The 12,546-nt window shown below is 44.8% G+C and overlaps 1 protein-coding gene across 1 annotated transcript in view; it reads left to right on the top strand.

The window, feature by feature from the left end:
• The first annotated feature begins 1,707 nt into the window (after window positions 1-1,707).
• LOC138755790 (protein APCDD1-like) overlaps window positions 1,708-12,546 on the top strand; it is a 46,329-nt gene continuing 35,490 nt past the window's right edge. The window contains exon 1 of the mRNA XM_069922418.1: window positions 1,708-2,222. Within this exon, the coding sequence (XP_069778519.1) occupies window positions 2,162-2,222 (61 nt within the window). The 5' untranslated portion in view covers window positions 1,708-2,161. The remainder of the gene's footprint in view (window positions 2,223-12,546) is intronic.

Here is a 12,546-nt window from a genome sequence, read left to right as displayed (position 1 = left end):
ACTCTCTAGCCAAGTTTTTGTGTGTTTCTGTGCAGCACCTCGAGAAATGTTTATTGTTGAGGCGCTATGTCAATGTAAGATTGTGGTTATGATTTAGTATGTGATCAGATTTTTTTTTCATTCTTTATGTATTATTCAGAATGAATGCTGGAGACTGGCTTTAGACTGGCTGAAGGGGGTACCAGGTATTGGAACCAGGATGGTTTCCTGTTCATGTGGAGGTTCCCATCAGGGAGCTGCTGATAGTTTGGACTGGACTCTGTGTGGCTGAGGGGGCTGCAGGAGCTGGAGGCAAATCCACTGATACTTGGTAACTCTGGGGTGTGACAGAGTATATAGATATATTTTTGGGAGATAAATTGGGAAAGGTTTGTTAGAGTAGGTCACATACAAACATTTTAAAACAGATCTTATTTGAAGTACTGGAGCTCTGCTCCATGCTAGACATGTGAGGGCCAACAGCTTTTGCAAGAGCTTTGAAGAGTGCTCAAGAGACTTCACTAATGAATTATTGTTTACAAAAGGAAACAGATGAAAGAGTTTGTCAGAGCCGCTTCTGTCTGCAGCTGTTGTAAGAGGATCATGTGGTTTTGCAAGCAGAGAGAATCAAATGGGCTTTTATCTGTGTGTGTGTGTGTGTGTGTGTGTGTGTGAGAGAGAGAGAGAGAGAGAGAGAGAGAGAGAGAGAGAGGGGGGGAGAGAGAGAAAGAGACAGAGAGAGAAAGAGAGAGAGAGAGAGAGAGAGAGAGAGCGAGAGAGAGACCACTTGTACAGCGATACAGCCAGCAAAAGAAGCTGGGACTGGAAAAGAACAAGCTGGCAAGCTTGTGGAAAGCCCCATATGGAAGACAACCTGGTCAAAGCCCTTGTGGTTCATGCAAGAGGAGAGGACTGGCTGTCTAATGTTTCACTTGGAAAAAGAAAAACAAAAAGGAACTCTGTGATGACCTGAAAGAAAGAGGAGAACCTTGAAGGGACAAGTTTCGCCAGTAAGACACTGAAATGACTGATAAAGAGGAACAACAAATCTCTCTCTAAAAACTGACAAGCACCTTCCTGAGCAGTAACCTTTCAAGCAGCAAAGCCTGGTGAACTTAATCAATGTTAAATTATTCACAGTAATTGCACAGTTAAATTGCACAGTCTAAGCAGTGAACTTGGAGGAATGAGAAGTGAGACTGGACTGTGAATCAAAGAACTTTTCTGAACTGACACCCACATTACATACACGTGGGCTCAGAAGTAGAAGGGGGTTGTGAGGTTAAGTAAGTCACTAGTGATCAGTTTGATCCTATTTTCATGTTTCAAGAGAATTAAAAGCCACTTTTGTTTCAGTCACTCTGTCTTGGTGAATATCTATTGCTGCTGGGTTTTGGGGTCCCCTGGGCTCGTAACAGGGGGAAACTCTTTCTCTGACTCTATGAGGCGCTTCCAGCAATTTCTGCGGGCAGACCAAAGCAAATTCCGTGTGATCTTGCCCTGTTTTTTATGACATGACAATAAAGGACTCTTGAATCTTAAGGAGCAAGTTTAAGACAAGGTCTTCCCTAATCAACGCGGAAACCTGCTTTGAAGATATAGCTCATTTATCACAATAAAACTTTGTTGGGACTGAGATCCTTCTCCGCACCCACTCAGAGTGGAAGCTGTGAACCAATAAAAGGGCATCTCGTTTCTTAGCAGGAAGGAGGATGGTCATAAATGCATCTCTTTGATGCCGCGCTGAAGAGTCTCCACCTCCCGACCTCTCCAGCCCGGGAATGGGGAGGTGTCCCCGCTGCACTCACATGCCCCGAGCCGCTGGCAGAGGCAAGAGCCTGCGGTGAATCGGGGGGGGGGGGGGGGTGCGTTGCCCCCCCAGTCTGGACAGAGCGAGGGAAAAAGACCACGCACCGAAAGTTCCTTGGAGACTCTTTGAACATCTGCACGGATTTTATCTCGTCCGAGTTAAGCGGGCGCTCCACCGGCTGCTGACGGAGGGCTCGTCCGTCCCTGTCGGCAGGGCAGCCGCCGGGGAACAGAGGGAAGGGAACCCCCCCTCCCCGGGCTCTTCGCCTTCGCTTCCCACGCCGATGCGGATCGCGGCTCCGTCTCAACTGAAACGGGATTGGCGGCGCCGGCGGAGCTTGTTGCAGTTTGCGGCGGGTGTCCGAGGGGAGCAATGGCTTGGCAGCGCCTGAAACCAGTCGCCCTGTACCTGCTTCTGACGCTCCTTCTTCCCGGTGAGTTCTCCATCCACCTCCCACTCCCGGGCACTTTACTGAATGTGCGTTTGTCCGCCTGTGTCTGTGTATGTGTGTGACTGTGTCTCTGTGTCTTTAGAGTGACTGTGTCTTTAGAGTGTGTCTGTCTGTGTGTGTGTGTCTGTCTGTGTGTGTCTCTGTATGTGTGTGTGTGAGTCTGTCTGTGTGTCTGTTTGTGTGTGTGTGAGTCTATCTGTCTCTGTGTGTGTGTGTGTGTCTCTGTATGTGTGTGTGTGGATCTGTCTGTCTGTGGATCTGTCTGTGTGTGTCTGTGTGTATGTCTGTGTGTGTGAGTCTGTCTGTGTGTCTGTTTGTGTGTGTGTGAGTCTATCTGTCTCTGTCTGTGTGTGTGTCTGTGTCTGTGTGTCTCTGTATGTGTGTGTGGATCTGTCTGTGTCTGTGTGTGTGTGTCTGTCTGTGTGTGTCTATCTGTCTCTGTGTGTGTATGTCTGTGTCTGAGTGTGTCTGTCTGTGTGTGTATGTCTGTGTCTGAGTGTGTCTGTGTGTGAGTCTGTTTGTGTGTGTGTCTATCTGTCTCTGTCTGTGTGTGTGTGTCTGAGTGTGTCTGTGTGTGAGTCTGTTTGTGTGTGTGTCTATCTGTCTCTGTCTGTGTGTGTGTGTCTGAGTGTGTCTGTGTGTGTGTGTCTGTGTGTCGCTCGTGTTTTTATGGGGCGAGTTATTGGTGTGAATGCATGTGTTAGTGGAGAGTGTGTGTATGTGTTGGTGTGTATAGAGATGGGTGTTTGCTGTATGTGCATGTATATATGTGCATGTATATATGTGCATGTGTTAGTGGAGTGAGTGTATTTGAGTGGTGCTTTCTGTGCCTGTGTGTGTGTGCATGTTTGAGGAGTGTGTGTGCAGGATGGGGTTGGGGTATATAACAACGTACGGCTCCATGCACTGTACCAAATTAATAACGCGATAAGGAGTTGATTGAGCATCAAAGTGAGAGTGGATTCGCGTCCCAGCGATGCTGCTGGTCCCTGGGGACACAGGTGGTTCTAGTCCATGTCAGAGTGTTCGCCTTGGCCAACCCCCCCCCCCACCTACCCCCCCCCCACCTACCCCCCCCCCCACCTACCCCCCCCCCCACCTACCCCCCCCCCACCTACCCCCCCCCCACCTACCCCCCCCCACCTACCCCCCCCCCACCTACCCCCCCCCCACCTACCCCCCCCCCACCTACCCCCCCCCCACCTACCCCCCCCCACCTACCCCCCCCCACCTACCCCCCCCCACCTACCCCCCCCCCACCTACCCCCCCCCCACCTACCCCCCCCCCACCTCCCCCCCCCCACCTCCCCCCCCCCACCTCCCCCCCCCCACCTCCCCCCCCCCACCTCCCCCCCCCCACCTCCCCCCCCCCACCTCCCCCCCCCCCACCTCCCCCCCCCCCACCTACCCCCCCCCCACCTACCCCCCCCCCACCTACCCCCCCCCCACCTACCCCCCCCACACCCCCACCCCCCCCACACCCCCACCCCCCCCCACACCCCCACCCCCCCCCCACACCCCCACCCCCCCCCACACCCCCACCCCCACCCCGGCCCCAGCGAGTGGCGCTCGCCGCTGGTTTCTCTGCTCTCGGTCAAGGCTTTCGCGCCGTTCCGAACCCGATCGGAGAGAGAGGAGGGGTCCGGAACGTCAGGGGCAATCGCCCCCTGGCCACGGGGTGCGAGCATTTTGGTTTTGTTGAAAGACCTGGTTCCCCTCCAGAAGGAGTTAAATAGTCGGTACTTTGGTTAATTGGTTCAATCCCAAGATGACCGACTTGTCCACGGGGTTGAGTCTTGAGCCGGCACTGAGTGGCTGGAGCAGGGGGGTCCGGGACAGTTCGCGGGGTTCCTCCCGCCGCCCGCGAACGCTGTCGCACCCGCCACCTTGCAAACCCGCTGGTCGGGGTCTCGTTGCTCTTCCACTGGCCACTAGATACCATGGATTTCAAGCTCCAACATGTCACCGGCCTGGAACTGGATTCAGTGAGGACGAAAGCTCGTATCTTTAAGGCTAGACGCGGGGAGAATGTACCAACTCCTTACGGCCAGCGCGGGATTCGAACCCCTGTTCCTTGAGTCTCTCGACCTAAGGTTATTGAAGGGAGTCAATAGTGGGGTCAATCGAGCAGCGGGACTACAGAGCCAATCTTTCATCTTGAATGATCTAACTGGAAAGCATGTGGGGGAGAGAGCAGCAGAGGACAAGGTGAGGGGAAGAAAATGTAGGGGAGGCTCCAGGTGTATACAGGTGCCTGGAATGCATTGCCAGGGTTGGTGGGGGAGGCTGGTAAATGGGGATATTTAATGGACAAGATTGGACAATGGGAGATAGGAAAGGTTTCAATTGTTGAGAAGGTTTCGACAGGTCAGCACCACATTATGAGCTGAAGGGCCTGTTTCTTGTGTTCTTAACAGAATAATATTATGCCCTTTGTCTACAAAATAGTTGAACATGGACCTTTGACTCATGTGCAAAGGTGGGATGATAACATTAGAAATACAAGACAAATAATAGTTTTCCATAAAGTCTGTTTTAATTGGGCTTTCTATTTAGATTTCAGTCTCCTGTGGTTTGTCACCAGACTGTTTGAACATTGCCGTCCCTGTCTAAATATCAGGGAGTTAGACCAGTGTCAAAACTGAGACTGTTTTCCTGGGACCACTCTATCTCTGCAGACAAGTTCGCCTTTTTTTTGGATAAACCTGAATCGAATGATTCCCCCAAGATCCACCTCCCCACCAACCTCACTTCTAACTCAATGCCCTGCTTTCTTTCAGTCCAGAGAAGATAAATGGAACAGTGATTCTACTAGTATGTGTTGATGGGATAACTTTTTGAGGGGAATGATTCGATAGGTGCTTCGCTATGTAGATAAATAAGGAGGAAATGTGCTAAGTGACAGATAGCATGTGAAAGAAATTGGACTGGGCCTCTGCATTCATGCTCCTCCATGGGTTCTAACCACCATCACATTTCTTATATACACTTTGTGGTCGACACTACCATGATTCATTCTGTCTTCGTCTTTGGTTTTGCATATACTGATTATTGATTTCAAATTTATGGTCAGAGTATATACATGACATCACATACGACCCTGAGATTCTTTTTCCTGAGGGTGAGGCAAAAATGCAACTTATTGGTAGTGCAAAAAAAAACTGCTCACAACATTCATGTGTAAACAAATAGAGAAACGTAAACAAACTGTGCGATACAAAGAGAAAAAAAATCAATAAAGTGCAAAATTAAGAGCCCTGTTGAGGAGTCTGATGGTGGAGGGGGAGCAGCTGTTCCTGAACCTGGTGGTGTGAGTCTTGTGGCACCTATACCTTTTTCCTGATAGCAGAGCATGTGCTGGGTGGTGAAGGTCTTTGAAGATGGCTACTGCATGTCCTCACATCCACCGTTCAAAGGATAGCCCTTTAGCTTAAGCCCAAGGCTTTGCTTTCCCACCTCCTGATACAAGCAGAATATAATTGGACTTCTAATCGAGCCAGGGCCTCACAGTGCTAGGGACTTTAGGTCCTATTCTGACCTCCAGTGTTGTCTGTGTGGAACTTTCATGTTGCCACCTTTAGGTTTTCTCTCACATCCCAAAGGCATGCAGTGAAAAATGAAAGTCTGCAGATGCTGTGATTGGATGTTGCTGAGTTCCTCCAGCCTTTTTGTGCTTTTACCAAAGACGTGTATGTGCTTAGTATCTAAATGGGCACTGAACAATGCTCCTTGTTTGTAGGGAAGTTGTAGAATCTGGGAGAGTTGATAGGAAATTTGAAAGAATATAAATGGGATATGTACAAATTTAGGTTCTAGGGAGTCACTCTATCAGAGGATCTTTCCTGGACCTAACACACCAATGGCTTCATGAAGAAATCAAATCAGCAACTTCACTTCCTCAGGAGTTTGCGGAGGTTTGCTATGACACCAGAAACCCTGGCAAATTTCTACAGATGTGCAGTAGACATGGGGACATCAATACCCCGAAGCAGAAATTCCTCCAAAAGATAGTAGACAAAGCCCAGGACATCACAGGCAAAAACATCCCCACCGCTGAGAACATCTACAGGGAATGCTGCTGTCGGAGAGCAGCAGCAATCATCAAGGATTCACGCCATCCTGCACACACTCTGTTCTCACTGCTGCCATCAGGAGAGAGGTATCGGTGCCACAAGACTCGCACCACCAGGTTCAGGAATAGCTGCAACTCCACCACCATCAGACTCCTCAATGACAAACTCAATCAGGGACTCATTTAAGGACTCTTTTTTGCACTTTATTGATTTTTTTAAATTCTCTCTGTATTCCACAGTCAGTTCGTTTATATTTCTTAGATAAAGAAATTTGTTCACACATGTTCATTGTGTATAGTATTTTTCTGGCACTACCATTAAGTGGTAATTCTGCCTCGCTTGTATGATAAAGAATCTCAGGGATGTCATTAGACAGAATGTTCTCTGGCAATGAATCTGAAATGTGAAATGGGATCGTTGGCGGCCAATATTGATGGTGGATCAAAAGGCCTGTTCCTCCACTGTCTTTCCATGACTCGAGAATTGTGCTTTTAGTATCATAGAATCAAACAGTATGGAGACAGCCTCTTTGGCTCACTCATTCAACCCAAACTAGTTCAATTTGTTTCATATACTCAATGTACAAGTTATATATCGTAAATCCATCACTTCTTCTGGGACCTCATTCTATTTACTCACCATGTAAGAGAGTTGCCTCTCAAGTTCTGTTTACAATTTTTTAATTTTAAATTTAGACATACAGCATGGTATCAGGCCATTTTGGCCAACGAGTCCGTGCCGCCCAATTTACACCCCATACACCCGTGGTACGTTTTGAACGGTGGGTGGAAAACCCACGCAGACACAGGGAGAACATAAAAATACTTACAGATAGCGCGGGATTCGAACCCAAATCCCAGTCCCAATTGCTGGCATTGAAAAGTCATTGTGCTAACCACTACACCAACCATGCCTCCCCTATTGTTCCCCTCTCACCATAAACCACTGCACTGGGAGAAAAGATATCATTGTTAAATCTATTTAATACCCTCACAATCTAGTATTTTGCCAAGATCCCGAAGCACTTTACAGAAATGCCAACAAAATAACAAAAATTGATCAAATAATTTGCGTAGTGGTTAAAGAGCCAGTGACTGGGGTTCGAATCTGTAAGGAGTTTGTACGTTCTCACCATGTCTGCGTGGGTTTCCCCTCACCCTTCAAAACGTAGTGGGGGTGGAGGCTATTTGGGTGCAATTGGGTGGCATGGGATCATGGGCCAAATGGGCCAGTTACTGTGCTGTAGGTCTAAATTTATTTTATAATTGGGGTTTTAAGGACCATCTTCAGAAGACTTAAGTTAAAATTTTAAAGATTTGCAGCACGGTAGAAGATGATTCTGGCCATTTAAATCTGAGCCGCCCAACTTCACCCTAATTAACCTACAACCCCTGCATGTTTTGAATGGTGGGAGGAAGCCACAGCACCTGGAGGAAACCCACGCAGACAAGGGTAGAACATACATACTGCGTCGGATTCAAACCCGGATCACTGGCACTTTAATAGAGCTGCACTAACCGCTACACTAACCGTGCCACATATAGCATATCTGTGACCTCAAGAGAACTAGAATGCTCCAGCTAGATGAGTTTTAGCGGGGGAAACATTCTCCACCTTACTCTCCTTTGTCTTAGGATGCAATGAAAGGGCTATAAAGTATTGCTATAAAGAATAAGGAAAGAGTATGGAACAGAACTTCCTTATTCACGTTGTTGCTGGTGTATGTCATGCTTTGCCAGTGCGGAGGGGAGTTATAATGAGAAAGGTGGATAAGTATTGAGGCAGAATGTTTTGCTGGGAGAGCAAAAGTTTTGGATCATTCCAGCAAAGTACAAGATAATGTACATAAAGCTTCCATGGTTTTAACTAATGATGCATTTAATAAATGTGAAATTGCTACTAGTTTAACACTGGTTTTATCTATCTGGAATGCTTTTGCCAACACATAAATAAACCAGACAGAATTCACACCTCCAAGTCCAACATATCCATCAGTTGTATTTAGAAAGCAGAAAGGGGAGAGCCGCTTCTCTCAAACAGGTGAGAAGTAACTTTTGATTTTCCCCAGGGCTCCAGTGAATCCACTGATTTATTTTGCATGTTTGCGCTGCATTGTATTTACAGTCCATAAATGTCAGACTAAAGCCCTGTGTGATGACAATCTCCAGAGAATCTCATCCCCCACTCTGTCTTGTAACTACAACTCTTGTAAACTTCCAATTTAAATTCATCCAAAGAAATACCGTGAACAATGGAAAGCAATTGTAGAGAAAATGAAGCGGCTCCCGAGGGTAGTTTTGGATAAATAGACAGTACATCCCCCCATTATCCGGCACCTATGGTGATCGCAGATGTTTGTGGTACAAATTTTCCAGTTGACTGAGACTCACTCTTCCAATGCCTAACTAATACACCTGCACTAAAAATACACCATTTAAAAGACAGTGCAAAATGTCAAGTATTTTTTTTTAAAAGCAGTATTATAGTTTTTAATTATGTAAAGTTCACTTTAATCAGGTAATTCCCATAATTACAAAATTTAAATTCGAACCCTGGTTTGCTGGCGCTGTAACAGTACTGCACTAACCAGGCCATCGTTTTAATTAATCCCCGCCAATTTTAAACTTGCGTATTTTTTACCTTCAGCCGATCTAGTCTGTGTCAAACTTTTATTCTTCCTGGTCCCAATGACATCTACCCGGACCATTGCCATCCTTCCCATGCATCTGTCCAAATTTTTATTAAATGCCAAAACTGAGCCTGCATTTACCACTCAACTGGCAGCTCGTTCCACACTTTCACCACTCTCTGCAGTGATGCATCTTACCTTCCACCTGTAACTCACGCCCTCTAGTTCTTGTCTCACTTAACCTCAGTGAAAAAAACCTGCTTGCATTTTATCTATACCCCTCATAATTTCGATCAGATCTCCCCTCATCCTTCTCAAGTCCCTGTAACATTCTTGTAAATCTTGTCTGCACTCTTTCAATCTTTTTGATATATCCTTTTATTCTTTTAATTCCTTTCCATTAAAAAAAATTATTGTTCATTGTAAAAGGAGTTCATTGATTTTGCTTTAACAACATGTTTGGGTAATATTTTAATGACATTTGATCAATTGAAAGATAAATATGAAATATCAAATGACACAATTATTTCTTATTATCAAGTAAAAACATATTTAAAGGAGATGGGAACAAGCGTAAGGCTACCTGAATCAAGCTGTTTTGAATATATAATTACAGACACAGAGATAATTTAAAAATTAATTACAAATATGTATTTTAAATTACAAAATAATAAAAATGATAAAGGTACAAATCAAAACAACATTGGGAAGAGAATTTAAATATACAGATAGAAAACTAAACTTGGTCTGAACTATGTAATGGTATTATTATAAATATAATAAATACGGTATTGTATGATGCAGTATAATTTGTTACATAGATTACATATTACACCTCAAAAATTAAAAGAATGGAATCCCACCTTATCAGATAAATGCTTCCATTGTAAACAAGAAATTGGTACATTGCAACATTCAACTTGGACATGTGAGAAAGAACATTTTTTCTGGGATGAATTGAATCAAATAACAAAAAATAAAATACCTAAAGTTCCAAAAAAAATTTCTCTTGAGTAATTTAAATGATAAAGACTTACGATTAAAATTAGATAGACCTCAAAAACAATTTATTATAGTTGGTCGAGCAGCAGCACCAAAAAAAAAATCGATAGCGGCAATTTGGAAAATGGAAACATGTTTGAAAATCCAGAACTGGTACATAGAAATAGATAGATTAGAAAGAATTACCTATAATTTAAGAGATAATTTTGGACAATTTAAAAAAATCTGGGAACCATATATAAACCCTCCAACTCTTAAAGGGATAGTATAATGTATGTTACCGAATATAATTTTATATGTATTATTCATCGAGTCAATAAAAATTGGATAAAAACCAAATGACACCCCTTTTTATTATTTGGGTTTAATTTTGGGGGGAGGAGAAGGAGAAGGGATGGGGGGAAAATGGAAAATGTCGCTATAAATATATACATTGTGACTTACTTAATAAAAATAAATCTGAATTCCCACCAGCTTCAATGATGCAGTTTGTATCATGTTGTAGATCCTCAAATAGTGGAAATTACCAAAAGTAATTTATGATGTTGAGATTTTGCCTCAAGTTCCGCTATTGCTTTGATGTGCATGCCACTTTGTGGTCCTCTGAAGGGTTATTGTTAATGACCTTCCTTTGTTTCCAGTTTTTCTTGGCGGGCTCGGAATAAGTACCACGGAATCAGCAATGCCCCGCTGACTCATACAATGAAATGATGGCTTGAACAGAACAGCCATTGTACAACAGAGTTTGAAGCAGAGTGATACTGAGATTATTTCACATGACATGGTCAGAGAACGTGGAAGCAGATATTATTATAGAATTAAGCATCGCCACATGCCTGCCATCTCAAGACATTTAAAAGTCGCAATTTAACACATTCTTCTGGAACTCACAATGCACAGGGAACTGTCATAGGATCCGAAGCAATCTTAACCTAGATGTTGTAATTAATGAATAGAAATCTGCGACCAGACTTTGAAATCATCCATTTTAACCTCTCAGTCAATATGCTATTGTGCTAAAACACTTAGAAACACAGAACACTACAGCACAGAAGCAGGCCCTTTAGCCCTTCTAGTCTGTGCCGAACTACTATTCTGCCGAGACCCACTGACCTACACCCTCCATGCTCCTCCCATCCAAGTACCTGTCCAAATTTTTCTTAAATGTCAGAATCAAGCCTGCATTCACCACTTCAGCTGGCAGCTCATTCATCACCCTCTCCACACACCAGGTGAAGAAGCTCCCCCTCATGTTCCTTTCAAATATTTCACCTTGGACTCATGTAATAACGTAATACAGTAAACCCCTCACCATCATCTGGAATTCAAGCAACTGACAGCCTCAAGCACCCAGCAAAAAAAAAAGATGAAAATAAATTAGGTAAAAAAAGAGGTTTAAAATTGGCGTGCCTCACCATTAGTCCATTAGTTTACCAATTACACAACGTGTAATCTCAAGGAACCGGAAGGTTCATCTACCAATCCCAATAGGTGCCGGATACCAGGGATTTTACTGTAATGCTAATAAAATAACAGCAATTGGAACATTATGGACAGCACTGTGAAACATCCAGTGGAACCATTCCAAGCCATCTGGGTTCGATCCTGGTCATAATGGTTTTCAATGTGGGGTTTACATGTTCTCCCTGTGACTGCCTAGTGCTCTAATTTCCTCACACTTCCCCTAAGAAGTGGGCATTTCTGGGATAATTGGTTGCTGTAAATGTTCCTGGTGTGGGTGAGTAACTGATCTGGGAGATGTTCGGTGAGAGGGAATGTGGGCGGTATCAAATGGGATCATTCCAAATAGGTGATTGGTTGTAAAGTAAAACATGAAAGCCTCCAGGGACCGTGGTTGGAGTAAAAACTCAATACTGGAGAAACACAGCAGGTCAAACAGTATACTTCATATAGCAAAGATAGAGATGCATAACCAATGCTTCGGTCTTGAGCCCTTCATCAAGGTATGGAAAAATGTCAACAGGTTCCTGAACAGCAAGACTGTTTGGCCAGCTGAGCTTTTACAGCATTGTGTTTTTATTACGCGATTGGTTGTGATTACCAGTGTAGACTCAAATGAGCCAAAAGGCCTTTTTCCATGCAGTAATATCCCATGATTCCTATTTTCCTTTGACTCCTGCTGCCAATCTCCCTGATGACTCTTCACACCATTGTCAAAAATACCCTCCAAATGGTTCCTGACCCTACACACCAGCAGGGACTCCCGACCCACTGTGTCCAGGCCCAATACAACAGGTGTTTGCTCATCCATTAACCCTGGGCTCTTTACACTTAGAACAGAGATGCGGAGGAATTTGAACCACCAGAGGGTAGTGAATCTATGGTATTTGCTGCTACAGGTGGTTGTGGAGGCCAAGTCATTGGGTGTATTTGAGGGACAGATTGATAGGTTCTTGATGAGGCTGGGCATCAAAGGTTATGGGGAGAAGGCCGGGTTGTGGGGCTGAATGGGAAAATGGATCAGCTCATGATGAATGGTGGGGCAGACTCGATGGGCTGAATAGCCTATTTCTTCTCCTAGAAAGTGACACAGAAAGTGTTTTACCATTATTCATAAGCAAATAATCTGCTCAATAAACCG

The sequence above is a fragment of the Narcine bancroftii genome, chromosome 2 (assembly GCF_036971445.1).
Source record: "Narcine bancroftii isolate sNarBan1 chromosome 2, sNarBan1.hap1, whole genome shotgun sequence".
In the NCBI taxonomy this organism is placed as follows: Eukaryota; Metazoa; Chordata; class Chondrichthyes; order Torpediniformes; family Narcinidae; genus Narcine; species Narcine bancroftii.
Note: the sequence above shows the minus strand (reverse complement) of the source record. Positions and strands in the feature narration are given on the sequence as shown.